The sequence below is a fragment of the Ctenopharyngodon idella genome, chromosome 2, assembly GCF_019924925.1.
Source record: "Ctenopharyngodon idella isolate HZGC_01 chromosome 2, HZGC01, whole genome shotgun sequence".
Classification (NCBI taxonomy): Eukaryota; Metazoa; Chordata; class Actinopteri; order Cypriniformes; family Xenocyprididae; genus Ctenopharyngodon; species Ctenopharyngodon idella.
In genome coordinates this window covers 35,703,663-35,718,414 of record NC_067221.1, presented here as the reverse complement: position 1 = coordinate 35,718,414, position 14,752 = coordinate 35,703,663, and the positions used below count along the sequence as shown (strand labels likewise).

Sequence of the window (14,752 nt, the reverse complement as noted above, 5' to 3'; positions counted from 1 at the left end):
CATGGTGGATGGTTGACAGGGTGCTGCCATATGGTTGCTACGGCACTTTTATGTGGTTTGGTGGAACACAAGGAGCTGGGTAAATTATATAAAACAAAATTAGTGTATAGCTTGGCTGTTATATTAAGTGAATTATCCCTTTAACTAGCCACTAACCAACATATATCTCAATATACTACCATTCAAAAGTTTGGGGTTTTAATGTTTTTGAAAAGTTCATCATGCTCACCAAGGCTGCATTTATTGGATCAGAAATACTGTAAAAATATTGTGAAACAATTTAAAATAACTGATTTCATATATATATTTTTATATATATTTTAAAATGTAATTTATTCCTGCGATGGCATAGCTGGATTTTCAGCAATAGTTCTAATATGCTAATTTGGTGCTCAAGAAACATTTCTTATTATTATCAATGCTAAAAACATTTGTTTCTTAATATTTTTGTGGAAACAGTGATGCATTTTTTTTTTAGGATTTTTGATGAAATTTGATGAATTTACTGTCACTTATTTAATGCATTCTTGCTGAATAAAAGTATTAATTTCTTTCAAAAAAATCTTACTGGCCCCAAAGTTTTGAATTGTAGTGTATATCGCATTTTAAATACAACAAGGTTTGATTTAACCATCTATTTCTCTTACCTGTTACGATAGGTGATCCAGTGCCTACAGAGCTGTTGCATGAACGTCCCTCTGCCACTACCTTAACTGAGCAAGTTTGTCCACACGTCATGTTAGTGATGTCACATCCTGTTTCATTGGTCCTGCACATATACGTCTGTCCATTAGAGCATTCCAACGTTGTCAAATAGGACAGTGCTCCATTGCCACGGGACCAGGACACACTCGCTGTGTTGTTGCCACAGTTCATTCTGGACTGAATATTCAGTGGAGGGCATGGGGCTGAAGATAAAAGAAAATAATGCTATTTAAAGGTGAAGTATGTAATTTCTACTCCACTAGGGGCATCAAACACATTTGTAAAAAGAAATGGGATTTTATTGGGGGCGTTTCCAGATTTTTTTTTTATTTTTTTTTTTTTAAGATAATGTGACTAGTGCTAGGATGTTGCTACACTGTAAAAAAGAACAAAAACTGATAATTTTCTGGCAGAAAATTACCAGGATATTATCCAGTAATTTTACAGACATTTCCGTTAACCCTAAAACACAACGCAATGAAGTGCAAAATTCAAAATACAGGTAAAACACCTTTAAAAAATAAATACAGAAAATTCCATCAACTTAATACATTACATTGTGCCCTATTTTTTACAGATTTTTTTTTTAGAGTGTATATGGATTCTAAAGTGTTTGGAGTGGGTTTCACTGGGCTGCGATACAGGTACTAGGGCACGAGTACTGACAGTGATTTCCAGCAACAAAATTACCTAAAGTCATTCACTGTCAATGAAAGTTGACGATATCTTGCAGAGCTTATTTCATGATTTTCCTGATACCTGAATAAAACCAATAATCGCAACTAGCCTTGCGCTTTGTTACTTTTGATAAGAAACCAAGTCTAAGCTTTCAAATTCTGTCAATTTTATCACAAAATTCAAACAATAAATGTCATTTTTGATGGTCTGTAGTGTGGCGTGACAGTTCAGTGTAGCCGTCTCAGTTGAATTGGCAGCGTGGAGCGGAAGTGAACCGATCATTGCTTCCACTTTACTACTAGTTATAGCATGAAATAAACAAGAATGATAAGTAGAAGGTATGTTGAAAGAAACAGTACAGCTCACTGAAATCTGCCATGTCTTATGTAATGTTTACCACACACTGCAGTTCATCTGTCTAAAGATTCTCTCTTTTTTCTTTAATGTCTTCCATTGTTTGGCCAAACTAGGCTTTGTTACCTGTCTCCCTCTGTAGCGTGTTGCTAGCACTGGTGCATTGGCCTTGCGTTGCATTCATACTGAATGTGTACGTCTGTCCACACTGCAGTCCATCCACCACACAAGAGCGATTATTGAAGATACCACAGCCCAGCCGTTCACCCTGAGCGCTCACTGCGCTAACTGAAAACACATCTAGACTCGACCCTGAACTAGACCAGTTCACCACAGCGGACTTTGAGCTACAGTTCAGAGCCACATCATTCAGAACCGGCACACATGGAGCTGAAAGTAACAGGAAAAAAGGGTGAAAGGAAACACAGATTATTAAATATGAGTGTATTATTAGAGCATAAATTAAGTTTCATTACTATCATTAATATATATATATATATATATATATTTTATTTTAGTCTGTGAGAATTCCTGCTTCCTAACCTGTATTGAAGGAGAACTCTGTGCTGGGTTTGCTAGTACAGTTGTTTTGAGAAGCGGTGACACTGACATTGTATTGGCTGCCACATTGCAGGAGAGTGATAGTGCAGTTCAAGTTTGTTGTGTTACACTCCACACCACTATAGGGCCCTGATGGGCCAATGGCTCTTGCTGTGTACCCAACCCCAGGAAAGCTCAAGGAGCTCCAGGACACCAAGACTGTGTTTGTAGAGCAGTCCAAAACAGCGGCGACAGAACTGGGTGGACATGGTGCTGAAGAAGAGAAACATATATGCAGATACTATTATTCTGTGTGTCTCCAGTAGTACGCATTTAAAGTCTTAAAGTCAACATGAAACTGTATTTGCAACTCATTGTACTTCAGTATCCTGACATATCCCTAAGTTAAAAAATCGGAATAAGACTTTAATATGAGGAATCAGGGCAGTAACCACCATAAACATTCAGGGGGCTAATAATCAGTCCCCTCCAATAATCAGATATGGCCAAACTGATATTATTGATATTGATATTGTAGTAATATAATTAGTGCTGTCAATCGATTAAAAAAATAACCAATTAATTGCACAGTTTTTCTGTAATTAATCACGTTTAAAAACAGAGTTGTTTTTTTGTAATTTTTATATTGTAATAATTTCACAGTTACTCTCCAAATTAATGTACAAACAACTTAAAGACAGACAGTATATTTTAAATATTTGTTTAATGGCATCTTTTTATGGATGAAGGTCCGTATCACTGATACTAATAGTGTCTCAATGAAATTGATTTTTTTAAACAATAATTATAGACATTCAACATTACAGTATAACTGAAAGCTATCGATTTCGATTTGAATAATCAATCGATTATTAGGCCTAAAAAAAACCTTTTAATTTAAGTGAACTTAAAACAATCTTAACATAAACCTATTATAATAGGCTAAATGTCATATTTACCTGTGGCCTTGGAAATATACAGAAATTTAATAAAGTTATCAAACACTTTACAGTCTTCACTGCATAAATTAAAATTAAATATAGATTAATCATTATTAAAGCTACAATTTTCTCTGTTACCTTTGTTCTTTGATAAACATTATTGACAGACATCACAGCAACTGGTTTATTAGGCTGCTGTCACTTTAAGAGCTGCCACTGCCGAACATGATGCGGATCTGATGCGCATTTTTTCTCACAACTCTTTACATTAATTTAAGACGTTATTTAACTCATTTAAGACTGCTCTTATGAGGATACTCAACAAAACGGGCATTTTGGCATAATTCTGTGTGTTATTGTTTGTTCAAGCATGAAAGAGAACTCGTCTTTCTGTGCACACGATTCGTATGTGTGTCACACAGACATGACATTCACAGCTTGGATTGTTGGATTTTGGTTAACATTTAAAGGCATTTGTGTGAATAAGAGCTTGATCATATAATGAAACACTAGCCAAATCATGATGGAAAAAAATATTTTTAACACGTTAAACTGAAAAAATTAATCGCATGCATTAACGCACTAATTTTGACAGCACTAAATATTATTAATTGATAATAATATTTGATAGTCTTGATGCTGTTCGCCTGCACTCCACTCTATATTTTGTAAGAATGGCAAAAATAGTGCTCGCCAATGTCAAAATATTTGCGATGGACAGTTAAATCAAAGATGAGCTTTACTATTCACAGAAGCCAAACATTAATTCCGTGACACTTCAGTTTTAATGGCTAAAGAATGTAAGTTAAGATGTAAGTAGTTAAACATTTAATATTTGACGGTTGTTTTAATAGAAATGTTAAATGAACAAAGACCAAATAATTGATTTTGATTTCATGTTGGCTTTAAATATATAGATATTGAACTGGTGGGATTCATTATTTAGAATGGTAGCCATCAACTTTGTCAAAATGTTACTGCACCTGTCATGACCAGACTGGTCACACTGTTGGTGCTACAGCCGTTGCCCTCGGCAGCCACAGTGATATTGTATGTCTGCCCACAGCCAGTAGCAGGGATTACACAGGATGTGGAGGTGGAGTTGCACACCAGAATCTTGCTAGAAGATTTTGCTTGAGCATAGTAGACCTGCGCCCCTTTACTCGGCTGCCAGCTAACTTGAACATCACCTGTTTGGCAGTCTAAGAGCTGACTGACCACAGACTGAGGAGCACAGGGTGCTGGGAGACAAAGTTAAACAAAGTATTACTTTAGCATGTTTAAAGGAATATTCCAAATAACAAACGTCAAGTTTCCTTAATAGAATCTGTGCTATGATATCAATTACGTCAGTGTTTATAAAAATGAATGAGAAATACGTTTACGTTAACCCACTTACAGTTAATGTTAGAAAACTGTGGAAGCTTGTTTCCGCCACGGAATAAAAAAAAAAAATGGATAATTGTGACTTTTTATCTCACAATTCTGACTTTTTTCTCAGAATTGCGAGATATAAAGTCGCAATTGCAAGTTTTAAAGTCAGAATTGTGAGATATAAACTCACAATTCTGACTTTTTTCTCAGAATTGAGATATAAACTCATAATTGCGAGTTATAAAGTCCAATGCTGAAGAAAAAAGACTATTTAAAAAAGGAAAAGTTGAAATCTCACAATTCTGACATTATAACTCACAATTCTGACTTTATAACTCGCAATTGTGAGTTTATATCTCGCACTTCTGACTTTATAACTATAGTTTAAAAGTTCTGCATGTAAACACTAGACAAACTTGTAGTATGCAAAATTCTCCACTAGTTTGACGGCAAAATGATTATAAGGTTATACTGTAGGGGAAATACTTACCAGTATTGACACGACGCACTTCGCTACGTTGCCCAGTGCAGTTGCCGCTCATAGCTGTGACTGACACGTTGTACGCCTGACCACATGTCATGCCGCTGATGTTACATGAAGTGCTGCTGGAGTTGCAGGTTAGCGTAATTCCATTATCACCTTCTGCTGTTACTGTATAGTACGAAACAAGGCCACTAGATGCTGCCCAGGAAACAGACGCAGTGTCAGACCCACAGGATAATGACACATTGACTTGAGTGGAAACACATGGAGCTGGAAAGAAAAGATTCAAATGATGTGTTGCACAAAACTTTAGAGCAAAAGATTATTTGATGCCATAAGAAAGGGTTTAAATTAGTGTCTAAGCTAATTACGCTTTGAATTATTATTTGATGTCATACCTGTGTCTAGAGTGACCAGGGGTTTAGAACAGGTTGAACAGTTCTGGCCGTATCCTGTAACACTGACGTTGTAGTGCTGACCACACGGCAATGAGGTGATGTTGCATGAGGAGCCGTTGGTGAAACAGCTGTGCTTTTGGGCGTCCTGGAAAGACTGCAGTGTTGCATAGAAACTTAGTGCACCATTGCCTGGTGTCCAAGATATGAGTGCTGAGTTGGTGCGGCAATCCAGTTTGGCCTGAATGCCAGTATTTGGACATGTTGCTGCAAGTTGAAAAAATGATAACACATCAAAATGCTGTATTTTTACATGGTGGATGGTTGACAGGGTGTTGCCATATGGTTGCTACGGCACTTTTATGTGGTTTGGTGGAACACAAGGAGCTGGGTAAATTAAATAAAACAAAATTAGTGTATAGTTGGCTGTTATATTAAGTGAATTATCCCTTTAACTACCCACTAACCAACATATCATATCTCAATATCTATACTACCATTCAAAAGTTTTAATGTTTTTGAAAAGTTTATTATGCTCACCAAGGCTGCATTTATTGGATCAGAAATACTGTAAAATATTGTGAAAAAATTTTAAATAACTGATATTTTTTTTATATATATATTTTAAAATGTAATTTATTCCTGCGATGGCATAACTGGATTTTCAGCAATAGTTCTAATATGCTAATTTGGTGCTCAAGAAACATTTCTTATTATTATCAATGCTAAAAACAGTTGTGTTTCTTAATATTTTTGAGGAAACAGTGATACATTTTTTTTTTTCAGGATTTTTGATGAAATTTGATGAATTTACTGTCACTTTTTTAATGCATTCTTGCTGAATAAAAGTATTAATTTCTTTCAAAAAAATCTTACTGGCCCCAAATTTTTGAATGGTAGTGTATATCGCATTTTAAATATAACAAGGTTTGATTTAACCATCTGTTTCTCTTACCTGTTACGATAGGTGATCCAGTGCCTACAGAGCTGTTGCATGAACGTCCCTCTGCCACTACCTTAACTGAGCAAGTTTGTCCACACGTCATGTTAGTGATGTCACATCCTGTTTCATTGGTCCTGCACATATACGTCTGTCCATTAGAGCATTCCAATGTTGTCAAATAGGACAGTGCTCCATTGCCACGGGACCAGGACACACTCGCTGTGTTGTTGCCACAGTTCATTCTGGACTGGATATTCAGTGGAGGGCATGGGGCTGAAGATAAAAGAAAATAATTTTTACAGACATTTCCGTTAACCCTAAAACACAACGCAATGAAGTGCAAAATTCAAAATACAGGTAAAACACCTTTAAAAAATAAATACAGAAAATTCCATCAACTTAATACATTACATTGTGCCCTATTTTTTACATAGTGTATATGGATTCTAAAGTGTTTGGAGTGGGTTTCACTGTGCTGCACTACAGGTACTAGGGCACGAGTACTGACAGTGATTTTCAGCAACAAAATTACCTAAAGTCATTCATTGTCAATGAAAGTTGACGATATCTTACAGAGCTTATTTCATGATTTTCCTGATACCTGAATAAAACCAATAATCGCAACTAGCCTTGCGCTTTGTTACTTTTGATAAGAAACCAAGTCTAAGCTTTCAAATTCTGTCAATTTTATCACAAAATTCAAACAATGTCATTTTTGATGGTCTGTAATGTGGCGTGACAGATCAGTGTAGCCGTCTCAGTTGAAGTGGCAGCGTGGAGCGCAAGTGAACCGATCATTGCTTCCGCTTTACTACTAGTTATAGCATGAAATAAACAAGAATGATAAGTAGAAGGTATGTTGAAAGAAACAGTACAGCTCACTGAAATCTACCATGTCTTATGTAACGTTTACTACACACTGCAGTTCATCTGTCTAAAGATTCTCTCTTTTTTCTTTAATGTCTTCCATTGTTTGGCCAAACTAGGCTTTGTTACCTGTCTCCCTCTGTAGCGTGTTGCTAGCACTGGTGCATTGGCCTTGCGTTGCATTCATACTGAACGTGTACGTCTGTCCACACTGCAGTCCATCCACCACACAAGAGCGATTATTGAAGATACCACAGCCCAGCCGTTCACCCTGAGCGCTCACTGCGCTAACTGAAAACACATCTAGACTCGACCCTGAACTAGACCAGTTCACCACAGCGGACTTTGAGCTACAGTTCAGAGCCACATCATTCAGAACCGGCACACATGGAGCTGAAAGTAACAGGAAAAAAGGGTGAAAGGAAACACAGATTATTAAATATGAGTGTATTATTAGAGCATAAATTAAGTTTCATTACTATCGTTTATATATATATATATATATATATATTATTTTAGTCTGTGAGAATTCCTTTTTAGAAGAATTGAGATATAAAGTCGTAATTGCGAGTTATAAAGTCTAATGCTGAGGAAAAAAGACTATTTAAAAAAGGAAAAGTTGAAATTTTACAATTCTGACTTTATAACTCGCAATTGTGAGTTTATATCTCGCACTTCTGACTTTATAACTATAGTTTAAAAGTTCTGCATGTAAACACTAGACAAACTTGTAGTATGCAAAATTCTCCACTAGTTTGACGGCAAAATGATTATAAGGTTATACTGTAGAGGAAATACTTACCAGTACTGACACGACGAACTTCGCTACGTTGCCCAGTGCAGTTGCCGCTCATAGCTGTGACTGACACGTTGTACGCCTGACCACATGTCAGGCCGCTGATGTTACAGGAAGTGCTGCTGGAGTTGCAGGTTAGCGTAATTCCATTATCACCTTCTGCTGTTACTGTATAGTACGAAACAAGGCCACTAGATGCTGCCCAGGAAACAGACGCAGTGTCAGACCCACAGGATAATGACACATTGACTTGAGTGGAAACACATGGAGCTGGAAAGAAAAGATTCAAATGATGTGTTGCACAAAATTTTAAAGCAAAAGATTATTTGATGCCATAAGAAAGAGTTTAAATTAGGGTCTAAGCTAATTACGCTTTGAATTATTATTTGATGTCATACCTGTGTCTAGAGTGACCAGGGGTTTAGAACAGGTTGAACAGTTCTGGCCGTATCCTGTAACACTGACGTTGTAGTGCTGACCACACGGCAATGAGGTGATGTTGCATGAGGAGCCGTTGGTGAAACAGCTGTGCTTTTGGGCGTCCTGGAAAGACTGCAGTGTTGCATTGAAACTTAGTGCACCATTGCCTGGTGTCCAAGATATGAGTGCTGAGTTGGTGCGACAATCCAGTTTGGCCTGAATGCCAGTATTTGGACATGGTGCTGCAACATATATAAAAAAAAATGTTAACTCACAAAACTGCAGAATGGTGGTTGTCATGCAAAAACTGTTAGGATGTTGGTATATGGGTCTTCTGGGAGGTTTTTATAGAGTTTCTTAATGGCTCAGGTGAAAAGAACGGTTTGTGGTTCTCTACCTGTCACTAATGAGATGAGTTCAAGTACCTGAGACAAGAGTGATAGGCTGGCTAGCCGGGCCTATGCAGTCACCATTTACGCCCATGACTGTGATGGAATATTCCTGGCCACACTGCAGGTTTGGGATATCACAGCGAGTGACAGTGTTGTTGCAGGACGTCTTGTACCCTTGGCTTCCTTCTGCCTTTACCAAGTACCAAGTGGCACCAAGTGCACTGTACCAGGTGATGGAAGCAATGTTAGAGGTACAGTTTAGAGCAGCAGTGACATGGGTGGGAATGCAGGGTGCTAGATAAGGGAGAGGAGGAAGTTGTATTAAAAAAATAGGCTATATATATTTAAAAATATATATTTTTAAAAAGTGCATACTATTCAAAAGTTTGGGGTTGGTAAAAAAAAAAAAAAAAAAAAATGTTTGAAATATATCTCTTATGCTTACCAAGGCTGCATTTATTTGATCAAAAAATACAGTAAATACTGTAATATTGTGAAATATTAGTACAATTTAAAATACATGGTTTTATTTTAATATATGTAATTTCCTGTGAATTTTCAGCATTATTACTCCAGTCTTCAATGTCACATGATCATCCTTCAGAAATGATTCTAATATGCTAATTTGCTGCTCAAGAAACATTTCTTATTATCAATGTTGAAAACATTTGTGCTGCTTAATATTTTTGTAGAAACTGTAATACATTTTTTAGGGTTCTTTGATGGATAGAATTATTAAAAAATAAAATTAAAATCTTTTGTAACATTATAAATATTTTTATTGTCTCTTTTGATCAGTTTAATGTGTCCTTGTTGAATAAAAGTATTAATTTCTTTAAAAACAAACTCACCCTCAAACTTTTGAATGGTATTTGTTTGTTTGTTTGTTTGAAATACATGTGGCTCCAAAAAGTAATTGTTAAAATGAATGACTGTCATGAAATAACAATAATTGTCAAGTATTTCTTTGTGGTTACCAAACATTGGTTAGTTTGGTTATGTTCATAGTTAATGTGATGAACATTATATATATAAAAGACCAAAATTTGGTTAACAAAAGGTGAAAAGGTGATCTAATGCATTAAAAAAATTCATACTTTTTATGTATTTTTACACTCTTATTAATTAAGGTTAGTTACTGGCATCAATGGTTCCATAAAGAAAAGTTCTTTAGATTATTAAAATATTCTTCACACTAAGAAAAAATGGTTCTTTTTGAAACTGTTTACTGAAAGGTTTTTTTGGGGAACCAAAATGGTTCTTTTATGGCATCACTGCGAAAACCCCCTCTTGGAACCTTTATTTTTTAGAGTGTAGGGCCACTTCAAATTAAAATGTTCTCTATACAATATTTTTATGACTAATTTAAATCAGAAAAAATTAACAAGAGCTGACACCTGTTACTACTGCAGCTTTAGGTTGAGAGCTGCTGTTGCAGGAGGCTCCATCAGCTTGGACAGTGACATTTAGTCTCATCCCACATGGCAGAGAGGTCAGCTGACAGGAAGTCCCCATAGTGTGACAAGAACCTAAGCGTTGCTGCTGCACATCTGTTGCCATTGCCGTGTACCCATGATTTGCTCCTGCGCTGGCAGCCCATGTCACGTTAGCCACGTTGGTGTCACACTGGAGCACGGTTGTGACGTTTTGAGGGTCACATGGAGCTAAAGGAGATACATAGTTAGCTTCAAAGATCTGTTACTGTTTGAAAAAGTGTGCATGCTCACATGACTGTTACCTGACTGTATCTGAATGGGTGTGGATGGCAGACTTCTGCAGTGACCATCATTCATTGTGACTGTGACGTTGTAGTTCACTCCGCAGAGCAGGTTTGCTGTTGTGCAGTTGTTTAAGCTGGTGCTGCAGTTAACCGTGGCTCCATGATCACTTTGCAGTACTGCTGTGTACAGACCCCCAGCATGAAGGGTCTGCCAGCTTACTGTCGCACGATTCGCTGCACAGTCTCTGGTCTCCACCACCACGCTGACTGGAGCACATGGGGCTGTAAAGGAGAATGTATGAGATTTACTTTGTGTACACCAGAAATTAATTTGTTTTACCTTTAAAAGGGCAGCATCTATATAAAAAACACTGCATTCCATTTTTATTAATCTCTTCTTATTTTATTCATCCCTTTTTATTTTTTATTGTTACTTTTTTTTAATTTTTTTTTTTACATTTTTAAAAATCTGGAACCTTTTATTCATCCCCTTTTATTTTTTTTATTTATGTTATTTTACATTTTAAATATATTGGCCATTTTAATAATCCCTTTTTTGTTTTATATTATTATTTTTTTCTTTCTTGTTCTCTTATATTCACCCCCTTTTTATTTCACATTTTAAATATCTGGCATCTTTAATTCATCCCCTTTTATTTATTTATTTTATTTTACTTTTTTTTTTTACATTTTAAATATATGGCCCTTTTTCTTCCCCCTATTATTTTATTTAGGTTTAATTTATGTTTTAAATATCCAACCCCTTTTACTTTTTTTAAATGTATTTATTGTACATATATGGACCCTTAATTATTTTTTTGTTTTAGATTTTACATTAATTTATAAATGAACCAGATAAATATATAAATTTATTTTTAATATCTGGGGCATTTTATTTATCCCCTTTTATTATTATTTTATTTTATTTTTTTGGCGTGTTTTACATAATTTTTTATTTTACATATTAAATATTGAATCACTTTTATTCTTTTTATTTTACATTTTAAATATATGGCCCTTTTAATCATCCCTTTTTTGTTTTAAATTATTTGTTATTTTACATATTAAATATCTGTTCTCTTTTATCCACCCCCTTTTTATTTCGCATTTTAAATATCTGGCATCTTTAATTCATTCATTTTCTGTTTTACATTATTTATTTTTATTTTACATTTTAAATATATGGCCCTTTTTCATCATCCTCTTATTTTATTTGTTTATTTTACATTTTAAATATCTGACACCTTTTCATTTTTATTTCAATGTATTAATTGTACATATCTGGACTATTTATCCTCTTTTTTTTTTTCTTTTTTTTTTTTTTGTATTTTAGATTTCACATTAATTTATAAATAAACCAGAAAAATAAATAACAATTATTTTTAATATCTGGTCACTTATATACATCTACTTTTGTTTATATATTTTTTCATTTTACTTTATAATTTATTTTACATTTTTATTATAAGGTACCTTTTATTTGTCTGTTTTTGGTCATTTGTGTACGTACCCGTCTGTAGGGTGACATGTTGACTCTCAGAGCTGTTGCATTGCAGGTTTGTTGCTATGACAAATGCATCATACGTCTGGCCGCAACTCAGGTTTTGGAATGTGCACTCTGTCGCCATGGCAGTGCAGGTGTGAACTGTGCCATCCACGTGTCTCGCACTTCCGATGTATAAAATGGCACCGTTGCTAGGGATCCATGTGAGAGAGGCAGAGTCTGAACTGCAATTCTCCACAGCGGACACATTCTGAGGTGTGCAGGGAACTACGGTGAAAGATAAAGAGTATTAACATCTGCTACCATGCCACGGTACTTTTTTGTAAGGGCATATTCATTTACCATTGTATTTACATTGCAATATTTCACAGTACCCAAAATGTGTATGTACACATGCTCACCTGTCTCTGCCGTCTCTCCCATCACAGGATCAGTAGTACAGTCACCATCAGTGGCAACAATCCACACGCTCAGGCTCTCTCCACACTCCAGATTTGATAGTGTGCAGCTTGAGTTTAGAGACGTACAGTTGTAGAAATCTTTACTATTACCGCGGGCCTCCACAGTGTAGGTGTGGGCTCCTTCAGCCATGTCCCAAGAAGTGACGGCAGTGCTGGTGCTATTACAGTCTGCAGTTGTATAGACATTCTGTGGCAAACATGGGCCTATATGCATTAGGTGACAGAGGAGGCCAAAATTAAAAATTATATTTAGAACAAGCGAAGTTACATTTATTTATATAACACTTTATACAATATAGATATTTCAAAGAAGCTTCACTGTAATAAACAGGAAAATAAGTGCTGTAAAATTCATCAATTATGAAACAAAATCAATTTTAGCCATAAAGCAGCTCTTGAGAAGACAATAGTGTCATTTTTCATCTCAAGTCAGTTCAGTGTTTTAAATTCAGTTCAATAGCTGTCAATGTTCCAAAGTTCATCAACTATGAAACAAGCTGAAAGCAGCTCTACAGAAGATATGTGTCATTATTCAGCTCAAGTCAATTCAGTGTTGATTCAGTTCAGTCCAATAACTATCGAAGCTTGTTTCAGCCACTGAATAAAAAATAAAAAAGATAATTGCGACTTTTTATCTCACAATTTCTCGCAATTGCGAGTTTACATCTTGCAATTCTGACTTTTTTCTCAGAATTGTGATATGAACTTGAACAAGTCACAATTATAAAGTCAGAATTGCGTGATCTAAAGTTGCAATTGTGAGAAATAAACTCAATTCTGAGAAAAAAGTCACTCTATTTTTCCTCAGAATTGGACTTTATAACTCGCAATTGCGAGTTAACATCTCACAATTCTGAGAAAAGAAGTCAGAATTGTGAGATATACACTTGCAATTGCAAAAAAAGTTAGAATTGCAAGACAAAAGGTCAGAATTGTGAGATATAAACTCAAATGTTTATTTCTCGCAATTGCGAGTTTATATCTCACAATTCTGACTTTATAACTCACAATTGCGAGTTTATATCTCACAATTCTGACTTTATAACTCGCGATTAGGAGTTTATATCTCGCATTTGTGAGTTTATATCTCACAATTACAAGTAAAAAAGTCAGAATTGTGAGATAAAAACTCGCAATTATCTTTTAAATTGTTTTATTCCATGGCGGAAACAAGCTTCCATAAATAACAGTGTCAATGTTGCAAAGTTAGTGCTGAATATTAATTGTCTTTTAAATCCCAAAATAAACAGACGATCAGAAACAACTGCAGAATCATGCTTCTCTCATTCTAATTTTTGTGAAGTACCGATAGCACTTTCATTACAGTGTTCATATTACAAGTTAGGCCTACACATTAACAGTGTCGTATCATGAAAAAAAAAAATATTTACTGATATTTTGCAAAAAAACTCACCCGTTCTGATCACCACTCCTTCTGTGTATCCACTGTCGCAGTCTAGTCCTCCGGAGTAGATGGATTTGACGTAGAAGCTGTAGCCCTTACCGCAGACGCTGTCAGTGAAGTAACAGGAGGTGTCCACAGTGATGCAATCAATTACCTGTCTGTCTGAGTCCACAGCAATGGCATGGTAATAAGCCGTGTTGTTGGTGGCATTCCATGAGAACAAGATGACATTACTGGAACACTCACGGTACAGAGTTGGTGCTTTGGGTGGGCAGGGTGCTGTGTGTTTGTTTGAGAGATGGGGGAGAGAAATTAATTTACTGATAAAACATGCTATTTCTTTTTGGTTCAAAGGGATTGTCCAACCAAAAATCATTATCATTTACACACCCTCATGTCAAAACCTGTACAACTTTCTTTCTGCTTTGGAGCACAGAAGAAGATATTTTGAAGAATATTTCCACTGCTTTTGTCCATACAATGAAAGTCAGTGGGGTCCAAAACAAGCGACATTGATTTTCAATGTATGGACAAAACACACTGCGACATTTCAAAATATCTTCTTTTGTGTTCTGCAGAAGAAAGAAAGTCATACAGGTTTAGAACGACATCAAGGCGAGTAAAAGATGACAGAATATTCATTTTTGAGTGAACCTTTAAGAGAGAGACAGAGGCCGTGTTTACACCTGGTATTAAGATGCATTTTGTTTGACCACAAAAAAAATTGTAAATGGGGTCTAAAATGTTTTGAGCTTGTCCACTTTCAACCAATT

General features: G+C 35.7%; 1 protein-coding gene across 8 annotated transcripts in view; it reads right to left on the bottom strand.

Moving 5' to 3' along the window:
- Positions 1–12,761, bottom strand: part of fndc7rs1 (fibronectin type III domain containing 7, related sequence 1) — a 31,673-nt gene extending 18,912 nt beyond the window's left edge. The window contains exons 1-14 of one of the 8 annotated variants that reach the window (XM_051912228.1): positions 12,515–12,761; positions 12,120–12,380; positions 10,287–10,891; positions 8,923–9,183; positions 8,476–8,739; positions 8,084–8,347; positions 7,411–7,674; positions 6,427–6,687; positions 5,475–5,738; positions 5,083–5,346; positions 4,202–4,459; positions 2,281–2,550; positions 1,864–2,127; positions 648–908 (exon numbers count right to left, since the gene is read on the bottom strand). In XM_051912228.1, coding sequence (XP_051768188.1) covers positions 648–908; positions 1,864–2,127; positions 2,281–2,550; positions 4,202–4,459; positions 5,083–5,346; positions 5,475–5,738; positions 6,427–6,687; positions 7,411–7,674; positions 8,084–8,347; positions 8,476–8,739; positions 8,923–9,183; positions 10,287–10,449 — 3,058 coding nt within the window. In that variant the 5' untranslated portion in view covers positions 10,450–10,891; positions 12,120–12,380; positions 12,515–12,761. Of the gene's footprint in view, positions 1–647; positions 1,409–1,863; positions 2,128–2,280; positions 2,551–4,201; positions 4,460–5,082; positions 5,347–5,474; positions 5,739–6,426; positions 6,688–7,410; positions 7,675–8,083; positions 8,348–8,475; positions 8,740–8,922; positions 9,468–10,286; positions 10,892–12,119 lie in introns of those variants that run through there. The other 7 variants (XM_051912237.1, XM_051912247.1, XM_051912271.1 and 4 more) reach the window with 7 other exon arrangements.
- Between the last annotated feature and the right edge of the window lie 1,991 nt (positions 12,762–14,752).